At 49.6% G+C, this 27,411-nt stretch overlaps 1 protein-coding gene across 2 annotated transcripts in view; it reads left to right on the top strand.

Moving 5' to 3' along the window:
- NRP2 (neuropilin 2) overlaps positions 1-27,411 on the top strand; it is a gene marked incomplete at its 3' end in the record, with an annotated part of 79,369 nt that overhangs the window by 15,489 nt on the left and 36,469 nt on the right. For both annotated transcript variants that reach the window (XM_080347119.1, XM_080347120.1), the window contains exons 3-8: positions 11,080-11,261; positions 15,136-15,366; positions 15,755-15,910; positions 17,727-17,896; positions 18,916-19,071; positions 27,176-27,320. In XM_080347119.1, coding sequence (XP_080203245.1) covers positions 11,080-11,261; positions 15,136-15,366; positions 15,755-15,910; positions 17,727-17,896; positions 18,916-19,071; positions 27,176-27,320 — 1,040 coding nt within the window. The remainder of the gene's footprint in view (positions 1-11,079; positions 11,262-15,135; positions 15,367-15,754; positions 15,911-17,726; positions 17,897-18,915; positions 19,072-27,175; positions 27,321-27,411) is intronic.

Consider the following 27,411-nt stretch of genomic DNA (forward strand, 5'->3'; position numbering starts at 1 on the left):
CTGTGTCCTTCCTAGAGAGCAGCAGAGACGCTGGCCCAAGTCCCTCACTCAGGTGGCGGGGGGAGCTGTGGTACTTAGCCTTGGTCTCTTGACCATCTCCTTCAAACAAGAGCATAATATTGCAAGAAGCTGTCCTTCATCAGTGAAGGTTAAGAGTAGACAAGGCAGCAATCACGGACAGCTAATTAGTAAGTGCTTTGAAAAGTATGCATAATTAGCTTATTCGTAAACATTTCAGAAACAACGCAGTTCGTCTTGTGGTTGGTAGAATGCCTAGAAAATAGGAAGATGTTTGGAACACTGCAGAATGGTTTGGGGGGGTTCTTTGCTGGGATGTGAGGGGAAGTGACTGCATCTCCTGTAACACTGGTGGAGTCAAGCTTTAACTTTGCAGAGAGGGGAAGTCAAAGATGAGATGTTAAGGAAGGCATTTGCTTGCTCATACGTTTGTGGCATGGGTAGCCAGAAGCAACATTTCTAATGTACAGGAAATAATTCAGTCTGGGTAACATGACACTGCAGCTCAACTTGTCTTCAAATGAGCTTCTACTGTTTTTTAATTCCATCCAGCATCCGCCCAACGGTTCATAATTCCCATCAAGCCCAGGTCATTTTTCCGAAATGAAACATCAGTGAATGGGTTAGCTGTGATGGCGTTAGACCAGCACATGAGTTAACAACTCAGGGTTACTCGCATCTCTCTGCTGCCCATCCACAGAGCTGTGACAGCTCAGCTGGCTCCATGGCTCTGCCTCCCTGTGCTCCAGAGCCTCTCCCCGGGGGGACAGGCCAAGTCCAGGCCCTGCAGAAGGTGATGGCCCCAAAGGAACTCTCCCGGGGTCTCCTGCGTCCCGCTGGCTCACCAATATCCCGTGCGTAGGAGTCAGATCTGCTTTTGCACCTTGTTTCCTGTTGGCATGATGACAAATTGGGGGCCAGCTGGTGATACTGGAAACAATAGCATTAGAGACAGAGACTTCTCCCCCTCCTTCCTGCTAGCGAGGAGGAGGAGGAGGCGGTGGTGGTGGTGAACTCTCAGCCTGTCTGGCTAGTGTGGGAGGGAGCAGGACCTGTGGTGACTTCTCACTGACAGGGTTCAGGATCCAGCTAAAAGTGATGGAAACATGTGCCTTTTGTGACCGTGCAATGCAAGCCCCTTGTGTTTTTACTGACCCTGCTTAGCACAGGTACCGTAGGGCCATGATAGAGTGGTCCCACTGAAATGGCCCGATGATGCTCATGATTTCAGCTCAGAGTCCAAGGCCCTTGGCTGCCTCTGCAACAGTGCTCCCGCTCACTGGGTGACACCAGGTGACACCAGGTGACACCATTCGCAGAGGCTCATCCTCAACAGGTGGGTCTCCGGAGCCTGGAGGGTTGGTGGCTTTTTTGCATCACACAGCAGGGTTACCAGTGCTCTGCCATGTCACAGGTTTGCTGTCTGGATGCAGGAGTTAGAAGGTTTAGCGAATGTAAGGAGAGTGCCAGAATGACATTTTTAAAAATCATCCTTTTTTTTGTTAAGGACCAGACGCGAAGCCCAGTAGAGGCAGCGGGAGGTTTTACCTTGATTGCTGTAGGAACTGGATTAGGCTTTTAATGAGCAACTGTTTGCCTGAGCTACACGCAGCCTTTTTAATGGACATCATCCCTATTGTCAGGCTGTAACAGGGGAGTGGCAGACTCACCAGCAATATCAAGGCTGGGAGTTGTAAGATTTGGGTTCTTCTCCTTTCCTGCTATTGATTTACTGTTCCTGCTTTAGCAAATTACATTAAATTCCCCGCCCTATAAAGAAGAGAAGGCCTGGGTGTGTGCAAGCATAAAACCCAGCCTAGATAGCAACAGTGCATTGCACACTTCCCTCCAAAGGCAGCAGCATCACACAGGAGCAGGTCAGAGCACTGCAGACGAGGATTGGTTTATTCCCAGCCTCTTCTGGCTGGGTGTGAATTCTGCAATTAAATATGAATGTGAAATAAAAAGAACAGACTGCAAAGAGCAGGCTGCAAACAGAAGAAATTTCTTGTTGCTTTTGGCTGGAGCTCAGCACAGAGCTTATTTGAAAGAATTGGGGGAGGTTGGTTTTTAGTCTGAGACTAGTTCTCAGTTTTCTTTAAATCAAGTGGCTGCACACCACCCTTGAATGGCAATGTAATGATATGTTGCAAACCACAGTCTGGTGATCCTGGAATTCCTTATAAGTTAATAGCAGTCATGGTCCACTAATCACAGCTAGGATGTTTTAGGCAACTGTCTTTGATACATCAGTTCAAACACACCGTAGAGAGCCCTCCTTATGCTGGCTTAGCAAGTAGATGAGTAGATAATTAGAAAGAGTGAGTAACCTGGGCGGTTTTATTGGTTTATTTTGTTGGGGTTTTTTTCCCCTTAATCTCAAGGAATTCTTGGGGTCTACATACGGGGTTGCTGAGCAATCACAGTTCAGTAGAATGGTGATGGTTTTAAAGCAGCACTGGGTCAGACGTGGAGATATTAGTGTTTAATAACTTTCTAGAAGCAGAGCCTGAAGCAGTGGGGTTTGACAGGAGAAATCCTGTGCCAAATACTTAGTCCTATTACAAATGCCACAGAAAACTGGCAAGGCAGCTGCTCTGTGTGTGCACTATGTCTGCCCCAAACATAATTGCTTGTAGAGGTACCGGCGGCGTTGTGGTCAGTGTGGGGAAGGGTGCACCCCGTTATTTTGTGGCGGTTCAGGGGAGAGCCCCTGCGCTCAGCCCCGTGCCTGCCCAGGCCCTGCCGTGTGCAGGGTGTTTGCACGGGAAGTGCTCAGTGTATTAGAAACCCCCAGGGAACCGTCGGAGCTGGGGTTGTTGATGGATGTCCAACAAGGAGGAAGACCCCCCCACCGCCAGCACGAGAGCTTGAGGCATGTGCACAGCTTCCTTCCTCTTGTGTGAGTGTTGGTGTGAGGTTTCGTTTACATTGTTATTTTGCAGGGAAAAGGGAAGGTGTAATGCCTGGCTTTCTTTCACGTTGTGTCTTTGGTAATGCTGATGTTTGGCTGATAATCATGGGTTAGGAACAAGGTCTGGGATCTCCATCAGCAGAAGGGACTGACTCACCATTGATCTATGTTCACTGCATCTTGTTGAAGTTTTTTGACCCATTTGATTTCTTAGGTTTTCTTTTGTGAAAACCCTCTTGATTTTTCTGCCGTTCAGGAGCAAAACATCTCTCTGTCTTTAAATATGGCAGATGGGGATTTCTTCAGATGTCCAACAACTCAATTGAAGGGAGACCTCAGGAGACCTCTCCCCTTCCCTGTCCCCCTTCTCAGCCTGTCTTTTCATCTGCAATCTGGAGATGTAAGGGCTATAGTAATAGAGTGTCAGAGGAAGTAATTGATTCATCACACACCGAGAGAGGAGTCTGTTGCCTTCAGTGTCAATGGAGCTGAACCACAGCCTGGAAGGGTGAGGGAGGCTTGTAAACACTCCATGGCTGAGCTGGCAGGACAAAGCAGACGCGTCACCGCAGCTGAGCGAGAGGGTGACACAAAGGGTTGCTTCAAAGAAAATCTTCCTGAACAAAGCAGTGGTGGGGCCCTTGTTTGTGGGAGAAAACAGGGATGCTCCCATTGCCCTGTTCCCAGAGCACATTAAGAAAAGGTACCAACCAGCACCATGCAGCAGCCCACTCCCTTGTCTCTGTCACTCTTCTGTCTCAGTGTTGCTGCCACTCTGACCAGCTGTCCCAGGCAGGGCTGAGCTCACCTCAGGGGTACAGACCAGCCCCTGCAACTGGCTAATTCCTCCCACACCCCCAGACAGGCACTGCTGCAAACGCGCAGCACAGCCTGGTGTGTGCATGGCACCGCTCACCCTCGCCCGGGCATCCGTTGTGCTCAGACCCTCGGCAGGGCTCAGTTCAGATGGCTGATGAGCTGCAAGTGCCTGTATTTTTGGCACGTTTGGTGTGTAGTTTGCCCCGAAACCACTCTTACTACAAACGTGCATGGTTGGGTTGTTGTGAAAGTGCCCAAATTAGCAGAGGCTGCAGGCCAGCCTTGGCAGCAAAGCTTTGCTTACTAGTGCTCGGCTGAGGCAGGAGCTGGACTGTGAATAGGCTGTATCTGAGAAACGGCGGGGTCAGAAAGCCGTCCTGCGGTGGGCCGGTCCCAGGGTGACCATCCATCATTAACGAGGGATGTAGGCAGCCAGGAGTGTGAGGGGGACTGGTCAGGGCTCTGTTCTCGCAACCTCCTTTATACAACTGGTGCTTAATGAGCTGTTTGTTTCAGTTTTGCGCTGAGAAAAGCCAGTGCAAGTGAGCGATGTGTGGCAAGCCGGGCTGCAAAGCTCCCATCCAATGCCAGTTATTACCGGCTCTTTTGTTCTTCTTGGTGTGTTGTGTCTAAGGCCGTGACCGATGCGATGCCAGCGAGGTGCGATGGGGCATCGCTCACTATGGCTCTGTGGAGGGGCTTTTCCTCTGGGAACGGGGCTGGCACAGCAGAGCATGTGAGCATCCCCTAATCCTCATCAGCACCTGGAAGCCCATGCCTGAACCATCCACTACCAGTGCCAAAACTGCTCTCCATCTATTACCTGGGCTGTTGGGCACTGGATCCCAACAGGAGATGGGAACCTCTTCCCCTCTTCCCCCCACTGCAAAGCGAGCAAATTCAACATCTGCCCCCTGCCTTCTGCTCTGCTGCTTTTCAGCAGTAAATTTTCCTGTTGTGGCTTTTATCTTTTATTATATACTTTTTTTTTTTTTTCTTTCCGTTAGTGATCAAGTGCCTGTGAGTGGTGACAGTAAAATGACATAGAAACCAAAGTCTGATTTTTTCCACAGATGGATTGTGGCAGGAGGAGGAAAGTGCAAATGCAGTTTCTCAAGTGTCCTGCATTTTGGGGTATGAGAAGGTTGTGGGTTGCTTCAGTTCCCTTAGAGCAGCAACAGAAGGCAGAATGCCACAGAAAGGGGGGCTATTCTTAATGTGCTTTATGTATTTTATTCCTAGTTTCACCACAATTTTTTCCCCCAAAGAATACCAAAGCCATCTTGCAACAAAAGACCCCTGCAGCTAAAGATAGAAGGGTGAGGAATTTATAGAGATGGTTTCGGAGACAGAAATAAAATTAAACAGCCGCGTGTAACTCCTGAACCAACAGCCTGCAGAAAACCCCTAAAGTGCACATTAGCACATCTTGTTTTCTTATATAATGAATGGTTTTCCAGACATGCCCCAGATGAGAACACTTCTCTACTCCAACGCGCCTTTCCGCAGAGATCTGGCAACGCAGCTTGAAGAAGGAGCCCAAGGACGAAGAGCGAAGCGCAGGGGAGCCTTTGCTCTCCTGTCTCGGGGTGGGCAGCAGCGTGCTAGGAGATGATAGTCCCTCCCGAATCACAACTTGCAGATATGTTTTATTCTTCCCTTTGCAAGATGTATTTTGGCTACCTTTCTTTTTTTCCCCCTGCATAAGTTGGCAGTAACTGCTGACTCTTCCCATCAGTGGTGCTTGTACGGGGGCGAAAACAACACAAGGAGAATAAACAGAGGCTATTTGTAGTTTCCATTTTTTTGTCTTCGAGGCATTTTTGAAGAAGTTTTCCAATCTGTTAGGGTTATTTTCTCTCCCTCTCTGTCTGTCTTTTTTCTTTTTTTTCTTAACTGGATTTTTCTACTTTTTCAGAAATTCTGGTCAGATTTTTGAGGAGATAAGCAAACAATCCGAAGCACAGTGGAATGATTACAAAACCCAACAATACTGTGATTACACAAGATGTAATTGGATGCAACAAATTGAAAACAAACTTCTGAGAAATCCGAAGCCATTATGCACCCGTCCCCCCAGGCCTGGCTCTCCCGCTGCTGCCATTGGATTTTGGTCATTTTAGTCACTGAAATCCAGTGAAATCCCTTCAGATTCAGAGCAATGGTAGCGTGTTTTGGCTGTTTCCAGGGTCAGTTATTTCCATCAAGGCAAAACATGGGCAAGCGCTGCCTGCTCTGTGAGCATCTTTTGCCTCAGCTTGGGCAAAACCAGCCCCATGAGCTGCAGACTGAGACCAGATTCATCTCTCCAATGTTCAGCCACCCAAAGTCCAGGTCCAGTCAGCGAGAGAGATTTAAACTGCCTCTGTGGTCAGTATAGAACAATTAATCCCAGCTCAAGCTGCTTCCAGTGAGAGCAGAGAACGTTTAGTTGGGTAAAGCTAGATATGTTATAAGCTTTTTAGGTCTGTGCACAAATCTGTATCAGGTTCTATGTCTATGAGGACTGGTTCTCACCCCAGGATAAATTAGGAGTGATTACTCTTAAAATGGTGAGTTACACATGTGTAAAATCAGTGCAGGTCAAAGGAGAATCCAATTCATCTGCTGTATTTATAATTAATTACTTTGATTAAGGGCTGGCAGCTAAGATCAAACTTCATTGCTCTTGTTTCATCAGACAGCAGAAGTGCTTTCCTCTGCTAACATGGCTATAAAAAAAAAACATTTAAAAGTCCCCAGTAGCTTCTGCAGCAATTTAACCTTTGAAGGGAATGTCCTGCAGTTGCTCAAGATTGTTTAAGCATCATAAACAACATAACCACCCATGAAATAAGGATTTGGTTTGGTTTGAAGGTGGCGTGTGGAAGAGCATGAAGATGGGTGGCGACACAGAAAAATTGACTAAGGCAGCTAGCATGTACTGGACATTAATTGTAGCCACACCTTGATTGCACAACAAGCACAGAGCTGCTGCTTCACTGTTCCTTAACCATCTTTATACTGCGGCTGCTATTTCATTTTTAAGAAACAGCCTTTTCTTAGAGCATGTTTAAAAAATCCTTACGCTTTTTATAACAATTTCTGAGAAACAAACCCTCCGCCGCCCTTTCAAAGGGAACAATTGCATTTACCAGCTGCCATTGTGGCTAAGCTGGTTCCCCACACCTTCCCCCAGCTACCTGCAGAGTTTTAACACCTGCTGAATTTCACTACAATTGCGTTTTCTCCTCCTGTGCTCAGCAGATCCACTCAAGACACCATGAGATGTGGTTCAAGCAGACCAGAGGTCTCACAAGCTCAAGTCAACGTTGGGCATTCCCAAATTTGAGGCTGTTGGCATGCAGTCAGTACCTATTTGTCTCTCTGTCCATCTAGGCCAGACTCCTCCGTATAATATAATAACAACAGCTCTAGATAAACATTGGGGACGTTGAGGTTGGGGCATTGCGACTCTCCCCATCCTGGCATATAGCAGCATTTCTGGAGCTCAGCAGTGGCTGGGTGGGCACCTGGGAGCAGATTAGCTATTTCACAATTGAAAAGGAGGCAGCCTTATAGTCACTGCGGCTGGGGCTTGTTTGCCTTTATTGTGCCTTGCAGCCTTGTTTGGAGAGCCAGCAGCAAAGTGACTTAGGGAAAATAGAGAGAAAGGACTGGGAAGCAGAGAGGGTTGACTGGAGGAAAAAGCAAGCAAGCAAGCGTGAGTAATCCAGGCATTAGAAGTGCTTTATAATTAGTTTATAAAAGCTCTCTTAACATCAGCAAAGCACTTTCTACTAGAAATCTTTAATAAAAACGCAGCAATATTTGTAAGCATTGTGTGTTTTCCATTTAATTCTGTTAAACAGCTCCAAGAAGAGCATCTAAGCAATGCGTTTTTCCCCTTTCTCAAGCCCCCATTGTCTGGGTGGTTAAAAGCACTTCAGCTTTGCCTCCCTGCCTCAGAACTCCCTGGTGGAAGCCTCTGAGGTGGTTTCAAACCAACTGTCTGGCCTTCCCACTCAAGCAACAGCTGAAAATATCCTGCCAGTGGAGGAGCAGCCAACTGTGGTCACCTTCCCTGCAAGAAGCCTTGGTTAATCCATAGACTATACTTGTGGGTTACAGATGCTGCCCTCACACATTCATGGTTGGCTCATTGGAGCAGTGCCCGGATGGGGAGAAGTGGCTGTGGAAGGTGCTTGGAGATGGCGGTTTGCCCAGTGGATGTTACACCAGAGGGGTCAGACCACAGGGATGTTGGTACACTTTGAAACAGTGGATTTGGTTATATGAGTGACATGCAAATTGCTGGGCACTGGTCAAGACTGTTTGGATGCTGTCGCTGCATAAACATGTCCCACCCAGCTGTGCCCTAGTCTATAATTATCTGGAAATGAAACGGGTGGAGTAGAAAGCATCCCCAGGGCTGGGGTTTCTTCTGTTTTTTCTTTGTTTTTCACACGGGAAGAACACAGTCTGGAAACCATGCTTAAGCTTAACAACATGGTCCAGCCAGACTAGATTTTAATATGGCCAGTGACCCAACATGAGGAGAATGGGGTTTGTCAACTTGTTTGATTGTGGGCCAAGGCATGGACATGACTGAAGCACACAACGCCAAAAGAGTCTGTGGTGAGGATTAGCTGGTGTTCTTGCTGAAGTTCGAAAGTTTCATGGTTTGGACTGGACCTCTTTGGTGTTTCATTTTGAAAACCTAAAGCGTAATTGTTATGTTGGAGAGGAAGTAGGTGCTTCTGCTCATCTAGGCAGGAGTTATCTCCAGAGTGTAATAATTTCCAAATTCACACTCTGTTTATATGACCTGAAGGGGAGTTTTGCTTTATGAGAAGCAGAGGGCTCGGACCAAGATTTTTTAACTGGAGAAGAAAACTCTTATGCATTTATATTCATTTTATATTTGGCAAAAATGGCTCTCTGACCTTCTCCTAGGGGCTTTTTTAGTTGTTTGTAACATTTGATTTATTAAGGATTAGCTCCAGTAGGAGAAAGCTCAGTTAGATGCTTGGATGAAGCCAAACGGGGTTTAATTCAGAGAGGCAAATATTTCCTGATGATTTACTTAGTAGATTCATTCTTTTAATTTTCCATTTGCAGATTGCCCATGAGCAGATTGCAATATTCCCAAATTGTATGTATTATTGGAAGTTATTCACCCATTCAATAAGCAAATATTTCTCGGTCCAGAATTTGCTTCTGAAGTTGCCAGGGCTCCTACAGCACCGGGGGGCTCAAGGAGCCATGTGGGCAGCGTTAGGATGTTTGGTGTGTTGGCTACAGCAGAACCTGTGATCATTACCCTCAAGTAGTTGAATCCGTGTACTGTGTTGGCGAGTTATAACCCCACGAGGACACAAACAGATGTGATTCCCGGAGATGCAGCTAACCTCTGCCTGTGCCATGCGAATGGCAGCTTTTACAATCCACTCTGTTAACTGTTTTGCCAACATTGGTGTTTTTGCCAAATTAATTTTGTGCCACACATTGACAATTTCACTAGTATCCTGTAGTCCTGCGGCACAGATGTGTACTTCAGATGTGGAAGGGCTGCAGGCACACTGAACGCAAGTAGTTATTTAGAGAACAAAATGTCCCTGCTGTTTGCTCAGTGCTACTTTAAACAAATAGACAAACAGGGAGGAAAAAATTCTACTTAAAAGAAACACTACGGCCGCCCTCTATGTTCCTCCTCCCCAGGGAAGGTGGTGGGATCAAGCCACACATGATGGACGTTAGCGGGGTCATGCAGGGTGCCGCTGGACAGTGTCAGGGTAACGCGGGGTCAGGAGGTGACAGAGAGCTGCACAGAGCAGAGAGAACAGATCTTCATTTACATTGCTGCGTGTCCACCCACCAGCAGAGCCAATTGCTCTTCCTGTGCGAGCGCCTCTTCTCAAGACCACTTGAATTTCACCTTGGCCAAGCCAACTGGGTCTGTAATGAAGTTAAAGGCTGGGTGAGCACAGCAAGCGGAGTGCTTGGTCCAGCACAGACAGGATTTTATCTGCAGGCATTTTGCTTCTGGCTCTCAGCCTGGTTTAGTCCCAGAAAGGAGTGAAACCGAAGCCGGCTGAGCCATCCTTCTTTGTGGAGGAGCACACTGAGTCCCTGTAAGTTTGTTTTGAGATTGTTGCCTGCCGATGTGTGCTTTGCAGAACAGGAATGAGTCACATGAGGATCATTCTGTATCCAGCAAGCTACTTCTCCTTTCAACTCTCCCTTCCCAAACAGGAGATCTTGTGACAAAGAAGAAAGGCTGATTCCTGGCAGCCTGGAAGTGCTTTTTCCTTCCCTGGCCCCGTGAGAAGAGCTGTAGCATGTAGTTAAACAGGTTGATACAAAGTGAATAAACAGTCCAAGAGAGATGGGCAGTTTCTGTAAATAGCAGCGTGCTGGCCAGAGAGGAGAAGAGGGATGGGAGAGCGCGGGTGTTAGAAAGCAACCGAGGAACAACATGTTCACATAAAAGCTGTTTGCTTCCTCACAGCACAGAGACTGATACTACCTTGCCATTAGTCATGGCCTAGAAAATATGAAGGAATTTGCGGGGGTTTCACCTTCCAGCCAGACCTGCAGATTCCTCCACAGGCTGTTGGGATGCCCAGGAGCCGTGTTGGTGGGCATGGGGCATCGCCCCATGGGGTTTAGCAAAGGCAGGCTGCACTTCCAGGGCGTGCAAGGCAATGGTAAATGTGGTTATTCAGCTCTTATGCAGCGCTTCCCATTCACAGAAAAGCTTTGTTAGCACTTAATAGAAGTCGGTCAGTATTACTGTTCAAGGGCCAAGTAACTGTACTGGCCACACTTGTTAAAAGACTGATGTGGTGTCAGACAGTGCACAAATAGCTACCCACTCACATGGATTAAACTGTTTGTTTAATGCTTGGCGTGTGCTTGGCCAAATCCCACCTGGAGAGTGGAATAAACGGAGCTATGCTAAGTGCATGATGGCACTTAAGGAGGGACGTAAAGGAAGGAGAGCAGCCCCAGGAGAGTTGTATCAGTTTCTCCCATGGCAAAAGAATCTTGTAGAAATAGAGGCAAATCGTGTCCTAAATTCTGTGTGTTGACTCTGAAGTTAATGTGGATGCAATGAATTAATGATCTGAGGAGCAACAGATGAAGAGACTCAAATGTAGCCAGACAGACAGTAGGGAAAAAAATGTATTGGGAGGTGCGTGGTGTGAGTGACAGAGTTCCAGGTGCTTGTCTGGAAGATATTCTGTGAAATATGCAGATATAAAGAAGTGGTTTGTGTTTGTTACTGCCATCCTGAAGCATCTCCCTGGCAGATGGTTTTACTGCCATTTCACCTGCCTCCACAGGTACGACTACATCGAGATCCGAGATGGGGACAGCGAAGCGGCAGACCTGCTGGGCAAGCACTGTGGGAACATAGCACCTCCCACCATCATCTCTTCTGGCCCCTCTCTCTATATCAAGTTCACCTCGGACTACGCACGGCAAGGCGCCGGCTTCTCCCTGCGCTACGAGATCTACAAGACAGGTGAGTGTCTGAGTCGGTGTCTGTCTCTCAGGCTGTTTGCCACGATGATCTTCACAAGGAGATGTCTTTGGCCACCTTTTCAACAATGATATTTTGCGTGTTCACCGGAGATGAAGGGCTTTTTGTTGTTGTTATTGTGGAATTTTTTGTCGCATCACATTTCAAAGAAGGTAAAGATGTTAGTGGTGCATGGTGGTGCATTTTTGGATCACAGTGTGGCATCAAAAGCAGGGTTCCTCATTAAATGCTCTCTTGTATTGGAAACATTTATCTTTTCTCCCTGGCATGTGTGGAGCTTGTTAGGGCTACGTGGGGGTTGTCCCACAGGTAGGAGCTCATGGGGGTCTCCTCCCGTGAAGATGCGATTCAAAGCTGATCAATGATGCTGTGTTTTCTCCCCCTGGAAACGGGGTTGTAACTGGGGAGTGCTGGTTTTCAAGGGACTGCTGTCAGCAGTGCTGTCAAGGGCTAAGATGGCACCTTTCCAGGCAGATATAAGAGAAACTATTCATAATTCTGTTTAATACCGGACTGTTACTGAGGAAAGGAAAAGCTGCTCAAAGGCCTTTTAATAGTGTTTCTGTCTAAATATTTGCCAGAATTGTATGTCTGGGAAGAAGGAGGCTTGAGAAAATAAAACCCACTCTGTGCACACTGTGTATGTGTGGGTGAGAGAGGTGCCAGGGGAACAAGAGTGTCCTTTGCATGGGGATGCGGGCGCCTGCACTGTGCCCACATTCATTCGGTGGTGCGTTGGAAGAAAACGCGTGTGGCTTTCACATCATCGCATCCAGCAGAAAAAGTATGCCCGTGCATGGTGAAGAAGCAGGAAGGAACACAGCAGGGTCGCTTACCTGGTGTGTCACAGGTAGATGTGAATGCAGTGACTCTGCTGCAAGAGGATGAGGACGGGGCTCCCCAAATTCATTGTGAAATGGCGAGGACAGGAGGTGTCTGGGGGTTCAGGTGGGTGAGGAAAGTGCTGTTGCTGGTGGCTGCCTGGGCTGTATAAGTGGCCATTGAGCTGTTGCGGTGCACCAGCTCACCACCGCTGTTTGTTAATCGTTAAGGTGCAGATTAGCCCTGAAAGAATTTAGTGATTCATCAGGGCTTGCTGAGGCCAGTTGCCAGCATGGAGGATGGCAAAGAATGCTTGTGTTCAGGTGGGAAGAATTCTGACGGACCCACCTCAGCCTGCCTTGCCTCTCAGAGCCCACCAGACTGCGTTGGTTTGTGCGTGTCCGCACATCGGGTCTGTGTCCTGAGTCGTGTGTCCATGGGAAGGGATGGCAGGCAGGAGCCCTGTCCGCCTGGGTGGGAGCCAGCAAGGGGCCAAATTCATAGGAAAAGCAGATTTTGTTGCTGCTGGTAGGGAGGGAAGCAAAGCAAGGGCTGCTCAGAGAGAGAGTGGATGTGGGGTGGAGGCTGGGACTGAGTTTGCGTCCCTCGGTATAGGTCCGTGCAGAGGTGCTCTCAGTGATGTTGGGGCTCCTTTTTCCACCACCACCCCCTGCAGGCAGCCATCCTCTCCAGAAATAGCCACTCTTTCTTCCAGCCACAGCCCACCCCATCCAGCCTGGCAGGGCGGGTTTTGGCAGAGGAGCAGGGACGAGCCTGCAATCCATGGGCACCCCCAGCCCAGCCCCTGTCCCCTGGGGTCCCAAGGAGGGCAGTGGGCAGCGCTGGCTGCGGAGCCACCGCAGCACAAGCAGAACTTTCCATCTGAGCTGTCAGGGTAGCCAGCAAGGGTGTCAGCAGCTTTAAAGGTCATTGGATTGTCATTGTCCACATCAGTAAAGGCAGCATGGCTGTTGCTTCTTTCTTTTGTAAAGGTGACCTAAAAAAACAACTGTTTTCAACTGAGCATTTATTTCCACACCTTGTGCTAAATTTCCCCTATCGCGGTGTGAGAGAGGAGCAATCTGCATACAAACAACTGCATACCAGCCTTTGAATCCCCCAGTGGGTATCAGTCAGTGGTCTGTGGGCTGGTCCAGCCTCCCTGCTGCTGGCTTTATGAGTCAGCTTGGCAGGGCTGGCCTGAGCTCTGCATCCTGGGCATCAAAGTCTCCTCTCGGGCTGGTCCCTGCCAAAGCCAGTGTGAGTCCTGTTGATTGTCTGCAGCTTCCTTATAAAAAGCTGATCATTGTATTTGCTGCCATCAGCCAAACCGTAGACAAAGATAAGAGCCCCACATGAGGAAATTGTTGTTGTCTAATGCAGTGACATAGTTATGTCTCTCTCCTGTCTCTAGAGGACAATCCCTGACTCCGGGTTTAGTCTTTGATTTTCTTCCTAGCTCAGAGCTTGTGTTATTTTCCCTATTTACCTGTTTGTCTTTCAAGCTGTTTAGAACAAAGTACACCCGTATCCCTGTTCATGGCATTACGCTGTGATTTGTGTTTGGCCTTATTTTTTTTGCCTCTGCGTTTTACCCCACAGGTTCACATCGGAAAAGCTGGCTGCTTCATTAGGTAGTCAATTAAGAGCCTCTCCTGAGTAGCTCTCCAGCTAGGTGCTGCATAATGCAGTACTGGGATCCTGCTATTACTGCAGGCTGCTGGCCTGACTCCTGTAGGTTAATGCTGAATTGAATAACAAGTCTCCCATTAGTCCCAGGAAGGCTCATGCTGCCTGGAAGAGCCGGAGCAGAAGGGTTTGTAGAGGAGAAGGAGGGTATCCCAGTAAAACCGAAGCAGAAACCTTTGCGAATGCTAATGCTGGGTTGCAGCAGTGGCTGGCAGCCTCTCTAACATCCCCTTTCGTGTCCAATAGCTTCAGGCTGCAGATTTCTGTTGCCTATTGTCCTGTCTCCACAGCGTAGCAGTTTCAAAGTCACCGTGGCATGAATACGACTCAAATTCCCCTTTCCCCAGCCACCCCGAGGCACCTTGGCTGTGTGAGAGGGGGCACCGAGCTGGCCTGGCTGCAGCCGAGGCCAGTGCTGGGGTCAGCAGTAAATAAGAGATAACATTGTCTGTCCTCCTCGCCACGCAAAGGTCTTCCTTAAGGATAGAAATAACTTGCATTTCTGGTGCAGCCAGCTCGGTCTGTGAGAAAGAGGGCTCTGTTCCTCCTCTCAGCAGAGACAGCCCTGCCATGGCCTCGGTTACCCCAAATGCCGTGGCCACGTTGTGAGGGACGTGTTCTGGAGCTGGCCCTCTTCCCTTGCGTGGGTCTCAGGGGGCGGCGGGTTAACCACGCGCTTTCCGAGGGTTTCCAGCTAACAGTGGAGACATTGGCACCCTCCTCCGGACCCTTTCACTGTGTAAATATTTGTGCTTCCTGGTTTCTCAGGAGGAAACCGAGGCACAGATGTCCATGCCACAGTGAGAGAGGCTGCAGGAGACCAGCCCCTGGAGACAGGTTTTTCCAAAGAGGTAGCATCCCTATTACTCCTCTCTGCCTCTTGCCGGGCAGCCCCCTCCCCAAACAGGGGCTCCTCCATCAGACTTGGAGCTGCTGTGTCCCTTTGGCCACCACCACTGGCATGAGGGACAAGGCAGGGTGCTGGCCTGCCGAATTGCAACCGTGGCTTTGGATGGGATCACTGTCCTCATCCTGTTGTTGGAGTGATTGGCAGGAGGGGGATCAGCAGTGGCAGATGGGTTACATTTGCAGAGCTGTCTGAGGGATTTAGACACAGGCTGTCCACTCCAGCAAATACACAGACTTGGTCTCTCCACCTGTGGAAAGCTTTGAAAATCACTCTGTTGGTCCTCACAGGAATTCACACAGCTCTTGGGTTACAAGACATTTCCAGAACTGAACACACAAACCCTCTAAGCTCAAAATTGGGTTTCCACAGTGTGTCAAGCTGTTGGCATTAAGCTGCATTGTTGCTAAGGCTGTGGGTTTTTTCCTGCCTCTACAGGCTCTGAGGACTGCTCCAGAAACTTCACTGCCTCCAATGGCACTATTGAGTCTCCAGGTTTCCCTGACAAGTATCCGCACAACCTGGACTGCATCTTCACCATCATAGCCAAGCCAAAGACAGAAATCCTCCTCCACTTTCTGCTCTTTGACCTCGAGCACGACCCGCTGCAGGCGGGGGAAGGAGATTGCAAATACGACTGGCTGGACATCTGGGATGGCATCCCTCAGGGTAAGCCATGGGGTGATGTGCTGCTGTCCTCAACCTCTCTTGGTGTCCTGTGGGACACTCCAAGATACCACTGGTCCTCCCTCAGGGAAGGGCAGTGGACTCATGCAATGCTGGGAGCACCTCCCCATCCTATACCAACACCAAGAAGCAGAGCAGGTTGGACAATTTCCCAGCAATTGCAGAGCAGTGCCTGCTGCAGTAGATATTTCTGCACGGTGCTCTGCCTGGCACGGGGCCAGCAGATATAAAAAAATATCCCATCCCCAAAGCCTTTCTTTTATCCTGATCAGTCCTGCTAAGGCATCCCTGCCGAGTGATGCCAACGTGCTGGTGACCGAGGAGGCTGGTGTAAAAGGCGATATTACCACTGCTGCTCTTTCTTTTGCAGTTGGCCCCTTGATAGGCAGGTACTGTGGCACTAAGATGCCATCCGACATCCGCTCAACCACCGGCGTCCTCTCGCTCACCTTCCACACGGACCTGGCAGTGGCTAAAGATGGTTTCTCTGCTCAGTACTATTTGATCCAGCAGGAAGTCCCAGAAAGTAAGTTGGAAATGTGTGTGTTTGACTTCAGGCAGTCATATCACTGTTTTTTCCCCAAGTTTTCACTTGGCACATGCAAGAGTGAGGCAGGCAGGAGAGTGTCCAGGGACACAGTCACACTAGGTGTGTTCTCTGATTCTCATAGAAGTGAGAATTCAGTAGGAATCACACTTTCTGACCTTTCTTTGACTTTTTCCTTGCTTGTGAAGTCTCCTCAATACCTTTTGGGATAGAATCCTTCACGTGTGTGCTCAGCCCAAAGGATTTAGGGGAAGACTTCAGCCCAGCGGGTGCAGCAGATTCTTTAGAGCATGGGGGAAAATACTCTCTGCTTCTCTTGAGTTTTCCAAAAACTCACAGCCTCAAACTACAAACTGGAACTTCTTGGCTAATTAAAAAATGCCAAAAGCTCTAAGAATTTCAAACCAAGTATGGTTTGGATCTCTTATTAAGGGAGGTAAATTGTTGTGGAGTGAGGAAATAAGTTGTGTGCTTTGAGAATGAAGAGCATTTTGGTTCTTTGCGACGATGCTTACAGGAGAGGAAAGATTCAGTTTGTTTTCCCATGGTATTTTTACATCAGAGCTGCAGTTCTCGACCTCTGTTTGCAGTGAATCTGTGATATGACAGAAGAAGCCTTCAGGACACCCTCAGTCCCAGAGAAAGAGAAGGGGGTCCATGACCCGACACTGAAAGCCCATGATGGAGAGCAGGGGAGAACAGGGGTTGTGCAGCTCCAGGGCAGTTGGGTTACAGGCTCTTGCTCTGTGATTGAGTCAGGGATGTTCTGCTGAGGCTGTGAGAGTTACCGACAAGCATGAGCTCTTCACCATTATCTATATCCACACTCAGTTGGTCTGTTCTTTAATCTCCTTTCTAGTCTGTTCTTAAAAACGATTGGGAAATAAAATGTTAATGACACACAAAGCTTGAGAAATCAAGCACGAGAGCTGGTGTAGAATTGAAACTTTAATAATACCACTGAGATCTTAACTTGGTCCGTCATTTCCACTCAGGGTTGACTTGGCCACATTAAAAACACAAGCAGTTTCGTGGAGCCCTATTGGTTTACAGCAGCGGCACCCTTGGACCCTTGCAGTATTTCCTATCAATATTTACTTTGCTATTGTTTTTAACAGGACAGCTGCCATAAAATATACGAGATGGGCGATAAGATTGAGCTAATTGTGACTTTTAAAGCTTTAGGAGTGAGGAAACCCAAATGAAAGCATACCAGAGTCTTTCGTATTCTTGGCTGGTTAATTCCTATGGGCTTGATACCACGTATAGCATACGCACAGAGACATGTATGCATATGCATCTATACTATCACATGCACACAAATCCTTTAGATCTTCCCATTCCAGGCCTTGACATTCCTGCCAGCAGCACAGCAATAAACACCCCCCATTGTGCCTGCACATACTCCTCGCCTTGTCAATGCCTAGATTTCAGCTCTGCCCTTCAAGAAGTTGCGGAACTTTGTGGCAAAGGGACTTGGGACACCTTGGTGGTAATGGAGAGAGGGAAGGGACAGAACTGTTTTGAAACTGAGCAAAGGTGAAGGAGATAAAGAGGGAAAGGTCTGGACTGCACCAGATTTCAGGGGGCCATGCAAATGTAAAGCTGGCCCATCTTTAATTTTTTAGTGCCATCTGTGAGCACACACGACCTGCAAGGTGGTGGGGATCTGTTCCTCTTTCCGAGCAGGCAGCTTTGCTCGGGGTTAGCTGGGGAGGAGAGGTCGGGGCTGCCTTCCCCTGGGGAGTGAAGTACAGAGGCTGTAAGCTGACCTGCGTGTGTGTGTCCGCTCCAGACTTCCAGTGCAATGTGCCGCTGGGGATGGAGTCTGGCAGGATCTCCAACATGCAGATCACTGCCTCCTCCACCTACTCAGACAAGCGATGGACCCCTCAACAGAGCCGCCTCAACAGCGATGACAATGGCTGGACCCCCAACGTCGACAGCAACAAGGAGTACCTCCAGGTACGCACGCTTTGCAGCCCCCCCTCCCCTCTTCCCTCACCAAATGGAGCGTCGCGCTGTTAAACTGACCCTTGACCATAAGGCTTGTTGAATTTTTTATTGCCTCTGTGGCTCATGGGGAGCAAGCAGCAGGGGAGCCAAGATGCCTCCGTGAGGCGTGACAGGCTGGCTGTTCCATCAGGGCTGGCTTGACCTGCTGTCCCTCTCCCACCCTCTCCTTCCTTTGCAAAACCTTGATGGACTCTCCAGCACACCTATGCAGTCTGAGGGACCTCTGCCACTTACAAGGGCCACTGACTCCACCTGAGGACCAAAGTCTCCAGGAGGCACGTGGAAAAACAACTAGAATAATATTTATCTCATCAGCAATGCAAGAGGGTAATGTCAGGTAGGGGCCTGGCACGGCAAAGGCTTCCCCCGGCGGCTGGTTGGAGCCACAGTCTCTGTCCACACAGGGTTCCTGGCTGTGTCACATTGCCGTGAGGCACTGCTTGCTAAAGGGCACTAGGAACGGGAGGTGGTGAATGTCATCGCCTCTAGCAGATGTCTCATTCTTCATTCATGGCCATCCTACCAAACCAGCTCTGCTGACCTTTCTCAACCCACATTGTAAAATAAAAAAAAAAAGGAAGGAAAACCAGGAATTGCAGCACTTGCTAATCGGACATCAAGGTTTTATTTTATGTGGAAGAAGTCAGCCTCTGTCCTGCTCTAAAGGACACGAGCTTCTGTGCAGATCCTGTTGCTTGTTCTGAGGCAGAAAGAAGGGTTTGTGATAGTCCCGTATGGTCAGACATCAAGATCCTTAGTCTTCTCTTGTCCCGTGGTCCTGTCTGCATGCATCCTGCTGAAGTCAGCCTGAGGAGATTGCGCCTGTTGAAATGTGCGCCCACAGATGGAGTGAGACAGACTGAATTCACGCCTTTTCATTTTTCAGAAACAGAGGGGGGAACTAACTAGCCAGCCTGGGCTCTTCAGTGGTCACCACTTTCTCTCTTGTCCCTTTTTCCCCCGGAAAGGTGGACCTCCACTTCCTGACCGTGCTCACAGCCATTGCCACGCAGGGTGCCATCTCCAGAGAAACCCAGAATGGCTACTACGTGCGTACCTACAAGCTGGAGGTCAGCACCAATGGGGAGGACTGGATGATGTACCGACATGGGAAAAACCACAAGGTAAAACGCTTTTTTGTCTCTTTTGCATGCACCTTGGTGAGTCTTGCAGCTGATGGGAGGGAATAGAACAAAGGGATTTTTACAGGCATGGAGGGTTTAGTCTGTGAGAGGCCCTTTTTCTGATGAGGGTTAAAAGACTAATGATACTCTGAGCAGAAATAGTCCTTTCTCCTTTGCACAGCAATGAGGAAACACTATTCCTTGGAAAACCTGGCTGCTGTTGCATCTTTTGTGGTGGTGAGAGTATGTTATTTGGCTGCAAATGAAGGGGAAAATGCTTTCACAGCCTGTATTTTGCCATACAAGATTCATTGAACTTTTATGGCCATAGCCCTGTCTGCATGCTGGGTTAACAATCACAAAACCACATGAAACTGTACTTTAGGAATTATTGAGGCCTGGAAATGAAAGGGCACATATCCTAAGAGGGCATCGCACCATCCCAGAGAACAAAATGAACAATAAATAATAAGGAGCAATTCAAGCTGCCAGAGACGTGGTATCCGCACTAGCAGGCGCAGTCAGCAAGGATGCACTGAGCCCTGGGAGCCGCTGCATGTTCTTGATGTGTTTCTGGCAGGCACACAGAGATGGGGAGAAGGGTAAATATGGACCTTCAGCCCTTCCAAGCCTTGTGGGTGCTGCTGCGTGGCCAGGCGAGGCAAGCTTGAGGTGGTCTGCATGGGAGCTTTGGCAAATGGGGAGGGGTGTTAAGGCAGCTCTGGCACCAGGCTGGTTCTGCTCTGTCACTTGTATTGGTAATGTGGTTGTCCCCCGGCTAAGGGCACCTGAGGAAAGCCCTTCCCTACTCGCCTGTGGTGCCAGGCCCTCCCTGTTGATGTGCCATAATCTGTCTGCGTGAACTCGGTGGCTGGGGTCCCACACACCTCCCCCCACATGCACGTCCCAGCAATTTGTGCTTGCTCAGCGCTTCTGTTAAATTAGCTGTCCCCTCCCTTTGCTGGCACAGTGGCTGCTGGCATGAAATGCAGGAGCCTGCCTTGTCCAGGATTCATCCAGACATTTCCTTCCCTTCCGGGCCGCGTGATTTCCCCTTCCCCACAAGTGTGTCTCACGATTCAAATTCACGCTGCTTCCCAGAATGAGTTCTCTCTGTGCAGAGGCCCCTAGCAGGGTCTCATACCTCCAATATTTGCAGTATTTAAGCTCCTCGCGTGCCAGTGAGGTTGTGTTGGTCCTATTTTAGAGGTGGGGAAATGGAGGCAAAGAGCAGCCTATAGAAGAGTCAGGGCTCCTCCAGACCTCAGGCAGGCTGGCTCCGGGGCCACAGCACATGGCAGACCTCACCTATAACCCTAACACGGTGGCCGTCCACCAATGCAGGGGCTCTGTGCTCTCTCAGGACCCACTGGCCACAGCAGACCTTTCCATGAACCAGGGCTGCCTCTCCTCACCCCAGGCAGCCTGTGGAAATGCCAGGTTTGAGGTCTCACTGGGACCGTTTCTGCAAGCTGAGAGAGATGGGAGATTGGCGGCACACCAGGCACCAGGCAGAGAGATGGGCTAAATGCACATTTTAGCATTTCAAATAACCGCTGGCAATAACTTTACCTTTGGAGTATAACTGGGGTGGGAATCTGGTCTGCAGGATGGTTTTAGTTGCAGGGGTGAGTAGATGTCCCATCCTCATAGTCCTGGGTGTTGGACACTGGGTCCTCAGCTGGGGTAGAACTGGATGGCACAACTGGTTTCAGTGCAGCTGGGCCAATTTACATCGCTCCAGCAAGCCCCTAAAGCCTGGCCAGTGTCAACCCAAAACAGTTCCACAGCCATGTGAATTGCCACCATTTCAGGATTTGGTCCTTGATCCTGTCAGCTTCTTTCTGCTGTTTTCTCTCTTCGTAAAAAAGAGGAAAAATCAAACCTCTCCTCTTTTTACTCCTTTATTCCAGTCTCACCTCATTCCCGTGTTCTGGCCTCGATTTAGCAGACACCTCCCAAGGCTGGAGGATAAGGAATTGCTTTTTGGTGGCTCGGCTACCCCTTGCATCCAGGTTCTGCTTCCCCTCCCTTCCAGACAACTGGCCCCTCACTCATGAGCCTGATGCTGGGGGGCTCTGGCCCCTCTTGCCCTCTCTGTGTGAATCCCCACCATTCCCACGTCGGGCAAGCTCCCAGATGTCTGTGTTGAAGGTGCAGATTCCTCCCTGCGTCAGTGCGGCGCTCCGCACGGCTCTGCAACGGTGGAGCAAACCGTGCCAAATAGATTTGTCAAGTCTGCCGCAGCTTGATTTGGTGCCATGAGGAGCGGGGAGGAAGGGGAGGGGGTGGACAGACAGAGACTCTCTATTCCTCTATACACATCTAGATAGATATATATATACATATATATATATACACACATACATATATATATATGCACATGCATACTTAGGCATATGGGGTGTATCAAACACTGCTCTGAATTTCTGCCGGCTGTGTGGGCCAAAAGCAAAGCTCTGCCATGTTATAGGCAGGTCAGTTAACATTTACATCTTCATCAGGGAACTATAGTGAGAGAAAACCAGCAAGTGCAGGAGGGCTGGGGAGGGGATGATGGTCTCTGCAGAGGATGGAGAGCTCCGGCCTACTCTCTTTTGGCCCCCACTTCACCTCCCCCTTGTGTTTCGGAGGAGTGTGCGGCCAGGGTGTTTCCCTGCAAAACACGATGGCTCACCTTTGAGTCCCCAGTCTCTGGCACTCAGGGAAATGGGAAAGGCAGGATGAAGCAGAGGAAAACAAGATTAATATGCGCTCGCAGCAGACAGGGCTGGCTGGGCTGTTTCCACGCCAAGTGCTGCTGCGTTTCTGTGGTGGGAAAGCAGCAGTGTGCAGCTGCGTGGAGAGAAGCCCCACACTCACACCTTCCCCTTCCCACCCCACCGCTGCTGGGCTTTCCCCACAAAGCCCAGCCCAGCACACCCCAGAGGTCCCACTGTCTTGGGCATGATGTCCATCCTTGCTCGGAGCCTGGGACCATGGGGAGGAGAGCAGTCGCCACCATGTCTCGCCCCACACTCACCCCTTACTACCCACCAGCACATCCCTGTGGGACAGAGCCAAGTAACTCCTGCCCCAGAAATTCTGCTCTGGCTCTTGCCTTCCTTGTTGCATCCCCCTCTGTGTCATCTGGTGTTGGTGGCCCCAGAGGTTATCTTCCAGGAACCAACCATGGTGTGAGCACCGAGATCTTATCTAGTGGTTTGCAAATGTCTTGAGAAAACAACAACTCGTTCCTGAACCCAAGGAAGGAAAGAGCACCTGGCAGGATTTGACCTTTTGATTTTGGCCATTTTCTTTGGGCAGATTCAACTATGAGGATTTTATTGGAAAACAAAGTGCTCATCCATTCTGATCCACTTCCTTCTTTGTAGGGTCTTGAGTTCCAGCTCCTGTGTGGTCTGAGCCACTTCATCTTAGTAACTGCGGATCACGGGGATCATCTGCTGTGGTGAGGGACCGGGGGACGGGATGGCTTTCAGGATTCAGGGTAGGGTGGGAATGTGATGGGTGCTCTCACTGCCTCAGTTGCTCTGTGTGTAAAATGGGAGGATGCACCTGAAACGTTTCCTTTGAGAACCAGTAGAAGTCAATGGATGAGAAATGACAGCAAGGTCCAGCTGATGTGCATTTTCCATTTCCTGCTCATTTTGATGGCTTTGTACTTGTCATCGGCTGATCTTCCTGGGTGGCATTTCAAGTGGAGGCAAGAAAGCAGGTTGAATTGCTGCGAAGAGCCAAATATCTCAGCTGTGCATGGAGCTGGGAACGTCAGAGGTGTTTGGTACTGGTGAGGAATATTGAGGATAACTCTTGGGAGACCTTTGTGCCTTCCCTTCGGAGCATTCCTCTGTACTTTCAGTTCTTAATGAGCTCTCCTGTGTTCATTCATCTGGGGAGGTAGAGGTTTCAGCCCTGTGGCTTCTTTATCTGGAGAACTCAGGAAAAGCTTGTGTGATCAGCTGGAAGGCCACAAGTGCTTCGGCACAGAGACATCATGGTGCAGAAAGTTTGCCCAGAAGCATCCCCAGGTCCCAGCCTGCTTCTGCTGCTTTCACAGGCAAGACAAAGATGTCAGGCTTTGGGGAAAGCAGCCCCGTGCATTCACCCTTCCTGCAGTACCAGGGGAGATTTACAGCCCTGGATTTCCTAGCAAGGCTACAGCTCTGTACTTCTGGGCCTGATATCTCCTTTGCAGGCTAAAGAGTGCCACTCGTGTCCCGAGTGACTCCCGGATCTGAGTGGAGCCTCTCAAAGACACGGTGCTGGCAAGCCCAGCCCTGCACGCTGTGCCTTGCCCAGATGGCTGTGATTCACTGAGTCTTGCCAAGTATCATTTTTCTTTTACCTCCTTGTTCCTGGATTTAATAAATCCAGAGCTATCTACCCTCCACTCAAGCCAGAATCCTCCCACCATCAAACATGCCCCATTTTATGCCTTCCCTATCTGACAAGGAAAATAATCTCCCCTAATTTTCTCCTTCATGCTTCTCTGTCGAAATCCTGAAGCCCTAACCCTGTTAGCATGCTCTGTTCCAGGGCTCTGTCTCCATGGGAGTAACATAATCCTGCAGTAAATCTAGTGGGTCTAGAGAGACACACACATACGGATGAAGGCAGGGCTGCTGCCATCCTTGGCCTTCTCCTCTGCCTCCCCCAGCCTCTTTCTTTAGCTCCCCAAGAAGTTGCGTAGTGGCCAAACAGCACAATAAATAAAGTGGGAGAGAGGTTGACTCTCTGACTCACTGCCTCTTCGACTTCACGGCGCTTTTTGTCTCCCTGTCCTTCTCTCTCTTCACTCCAAACTGCCATTGGCACAATTCCCATACTCACTGGAACTAATGCAGCTTCAGAAATTCCCCCATTAGCCTGTGGCAGTTCCAGCATGTCAGAAATACAACTTGTAAGTGCTGGTGTGGTGCCTGCATGTGTGTGCACATGGAAAACCTGCTCGGTTCTCCTCTAGCCTAGACATCATCTCCCACCACTTGCTTTCTGCAGCAAATTAATTAAGCAGGTCAACTCTCATTGATTATCAATTTAATTTTACATGTAGACCTGCCAACTGGACTAAAGCGGAAGTAAACATAAAGTATATGGGGAGGGGATGGGCAGATTTTTGATGCGGCAGTGGAGACGATTTCCCTTGACTGCTTCTTGGAAGGTGCTTTTAATTTGTTAATGGTTTTCCCATCCGTCTTCTGGCTCTGTCACTCTTCAGCGTGTGTCCGTGCACGTGCGTGTGTGTGCCCTCTGCTGAGTGTGTATCTGTCTCCCTAGATCACAGCCAGATATTTTTTTTTCTGCTGGTGTAAATTACTGTGACTTCTTATACTTCGATGGCGATATGTTGATTTACACCATTCAAAGACTTGGCTCAAAATATGTGCTGAGTGGGATGGGAAGCAGCTAGGATGGGAGGAATAGCAACGTTCTATTTTGGTAAGGGGGGAAGAAATCTTTGCTTTCTTGGCGCTCCCGATTTCACACATTTTCCTGCTAGTTCTTCCCATGCCGTGAGTGCTAATTTGAGGCAGGATGCAGAGCCTGTTGAAGTCAGTGGGACTCTCCACAGTGCGCTAAGGCTCTGGGGTCGGTGTTTTCAGTGCAGATAAACCACACATGTGGGGTCCGACCCTGGTCACAGTGTTGGGACCTGCGGGCTTGCAATGCCTTTCCATTTGGGACAAGGCTGGAAGGCAGGAGCACCTGGCTTCTCCAACAGCACTGAGCACCTGCCCTCTGATAATGGACCCTCTCTGTCACACCGAACAGGGTGCAAAGCAACAACTTGCTCTGATCAGTTGTCGCTTTTCAGAAACAAGGTTCGCTGGAGCAGATCCTGCCAATGCAGATGATACTGGAGCTAGAAGGTGCCATTTCTGCCCTCCCAAACTGGCAGTCCGGAGTGTCAAGGCCCCAATTCAGGGTTACGTGGCTTATTGGATGTGATCTAGTCTGAGGAAATTACTGGGCCCCAAATGTAAAGCAGAATTGAGGTTATTCTCCTTGGAAGCAGGTGGTTGGGACTAAGGTCGTGTAAGAGAAGCTTTCAGCAATGCATGTGGTAGTGATAAAGTTTTTGGGCTCGGTCCTGCTTCTGCTTTCTGTCAAGCTTGACTTTGCAGAAGTCAGCAACAAATTATGCTGGTGTAAATTTGGATTCTGTGGTCCCTGATGCTCATATGTGTGAAGCGAGCTAAAAAAGAACAAAACTGGGAATATGTTAAACCAAAAAGAGCAGCAAACCTCATCAGTAACTGTTAAACATGCTGGTCCATATGCAACCTTTGGCTCATGGAGTCTTCAAAGTGCTGATGGTGGGAAGCGTAGAGAGGTTGCCAGGAGAAAACTCCCCTGGGGGTTGTTGCCCCCAAACATCTGCTGGGGCCACCATTGGGAGCCACCCCCTGGGACAGAGGGACCTTTGCGCTGACCTGACGTGCTGCTCCTTGTGCTAAAATTGTTGCACCGGCTCAGATAAACGTTTCCTGTCCTCCGGTGTTGGGTTCAGAGGTAAGGTGTTGTGTGTCAGCTTCTGTGTTGACATAAAGCTGGAGGCTTTGCTGCGGTGTGGAAATATATCCTTTCAGCCTGTGTGTGTATGTGTGTGTGTTCCCACTGGTTTACAAGATAGATACACACACTTGTGCCTGGAGAGTGCTACACAGCAACCACTCTTCTTATAGCACTCCTGCTGGAAAAAAGGGTATTTGGTGTCTGCTGAGCGAGGAAAAGGATGGGAAGTAGGGTCAGACAGGATAAAATAGGATATTAAAAACACATAAACCATGCTGTGTTGCTAAACGGTAGCAGCATGATGTATATTCTCCAGATTAGCATTTCTGCTCAAGTTCACACCAACCCCAAATCCCAATTACCAGCTGGATTTGCAGCCGGGGCCGGCTGTGGGGTGGCTGCTCCTTGCCCTGGCAGGAGGGTGGTGCGTGGGACAGCCCGGTACAGCCACTGTGCCCCTCTGCAAACACTCGCTGAGCCCTGGATCCAGGGAGAAGAGCCTTAGCATGTGCCATCTGCAGGCCTGGAGCTGTGAGAGCCTTATAAAACACTCCTTAACCGCTATTCAAGGTGAGAGGCCAGGATATGGCCTCATCCCTTTTTCTGCCCTGCATCACAGGGATCTGCAGTCGGATTGTTTGACTCTTGCCTCCGACAGGAGATCAGTGCCAGAGATTACACTCTCCTGCTTTGCTCTGAGATAAACTTAGTGGGAACTTCTGTGCTTAGCACGGCATGTGCAGAAGAGCCCGGACAACATCTCAGTGTGGATGTGGCTGCTGGCCGAGATCGGTGGGTGCTCTAGCCCTGTCCTGAGAGCCTGCATCCTTGTAGGGAAAAGTGAGCAATGCCTGCAGCCTCAGTCTGTGAGCTTTAGGGCTTTGTGCTGGGGGCAGAGAAAGGGTTGAAAATTACCCTCCCCTGCTACGGCTCTGTAGCCTGAAACTAAAACACAAGTATCCAGTCCTGGTCCGACCTATTAAAATAATGGGAAGGAGAGGTGGATCTAACGTCCATCTGGTAGTTATTGATTATGGCCATCTGGTAAGGTCACAGCCCTTTCATATCATGTTGGATCATAAACTCCCTGGAAAAGCTGTCTCCATGGCAGGCTGCGTGTGCGCCAGAGAGACAGGAGCGAGGAGCTGGCAGGGATGGCAGCTCATCGCCCCAGGCAGAGGCAGCATCCTCCCTGGTCATGCTGCTGCTTGCACACGGTGTTTCCTGGCCGATCTTGGCGCGAGGATGTGTCAGAATGTCAGCCTGTTTACCTGCAGAGGGAAGGCAAGATGTCACGCAGAGTTTGGGGACATCTGGTCTTTTGCATTGGAGCAGCTCTAGGTTGGGGGGTTAGCTCGGAGCAGCTGTGGCTTGGTAGTCTGAGGAGCCTTGGGGTGCTGTGAGAGGCAGCAGGACAGCAAGCTCGTAGGGCTCCTGCCTGATGAGCGAGTCTATCCACCATGCTGTCCTGCCAGCGGTTCAGCCCATCCTGTTCTCCCTGCTGAGATTATTTCTGCTGCCGATCTGGTTATTTCTTTCTGCCTGGAGAGGATGTAACCATATTTGTGCCCCTTCTCCCTTGCAGACATTTCAGGCCAATGAGGATGCCACGGAGGTCGTTCTCAACAAGATCCACAGCCCGGTGCTCACACGCTTCGTGCGCATCCGTCCCCAGAGCTGGCACAACGGCATTGCCCTGAGGCTGGAGCTGTATGGCTGCCGCATCACCGGTGAGGGTCTCCTCCTCTCTGTCCCTCCAACAGCCTCTCCCAGAGTGCTGTCCCCCACATGCCATGGTGACACTGTGAGCAGCATGGGGAC

The sequence above is a fragment of the Nesoenas mayeri genome, assembly GCF_963082525.1.
Source record: "Nesoenas mayeri genome assembly, chromosome: 6".
Lineage (NCBI taxonomy): Eukaryota > Metazoa > Chordata > Aves > Columbiformes > Columbidae > Nesoenas > Nesoenas mayeri.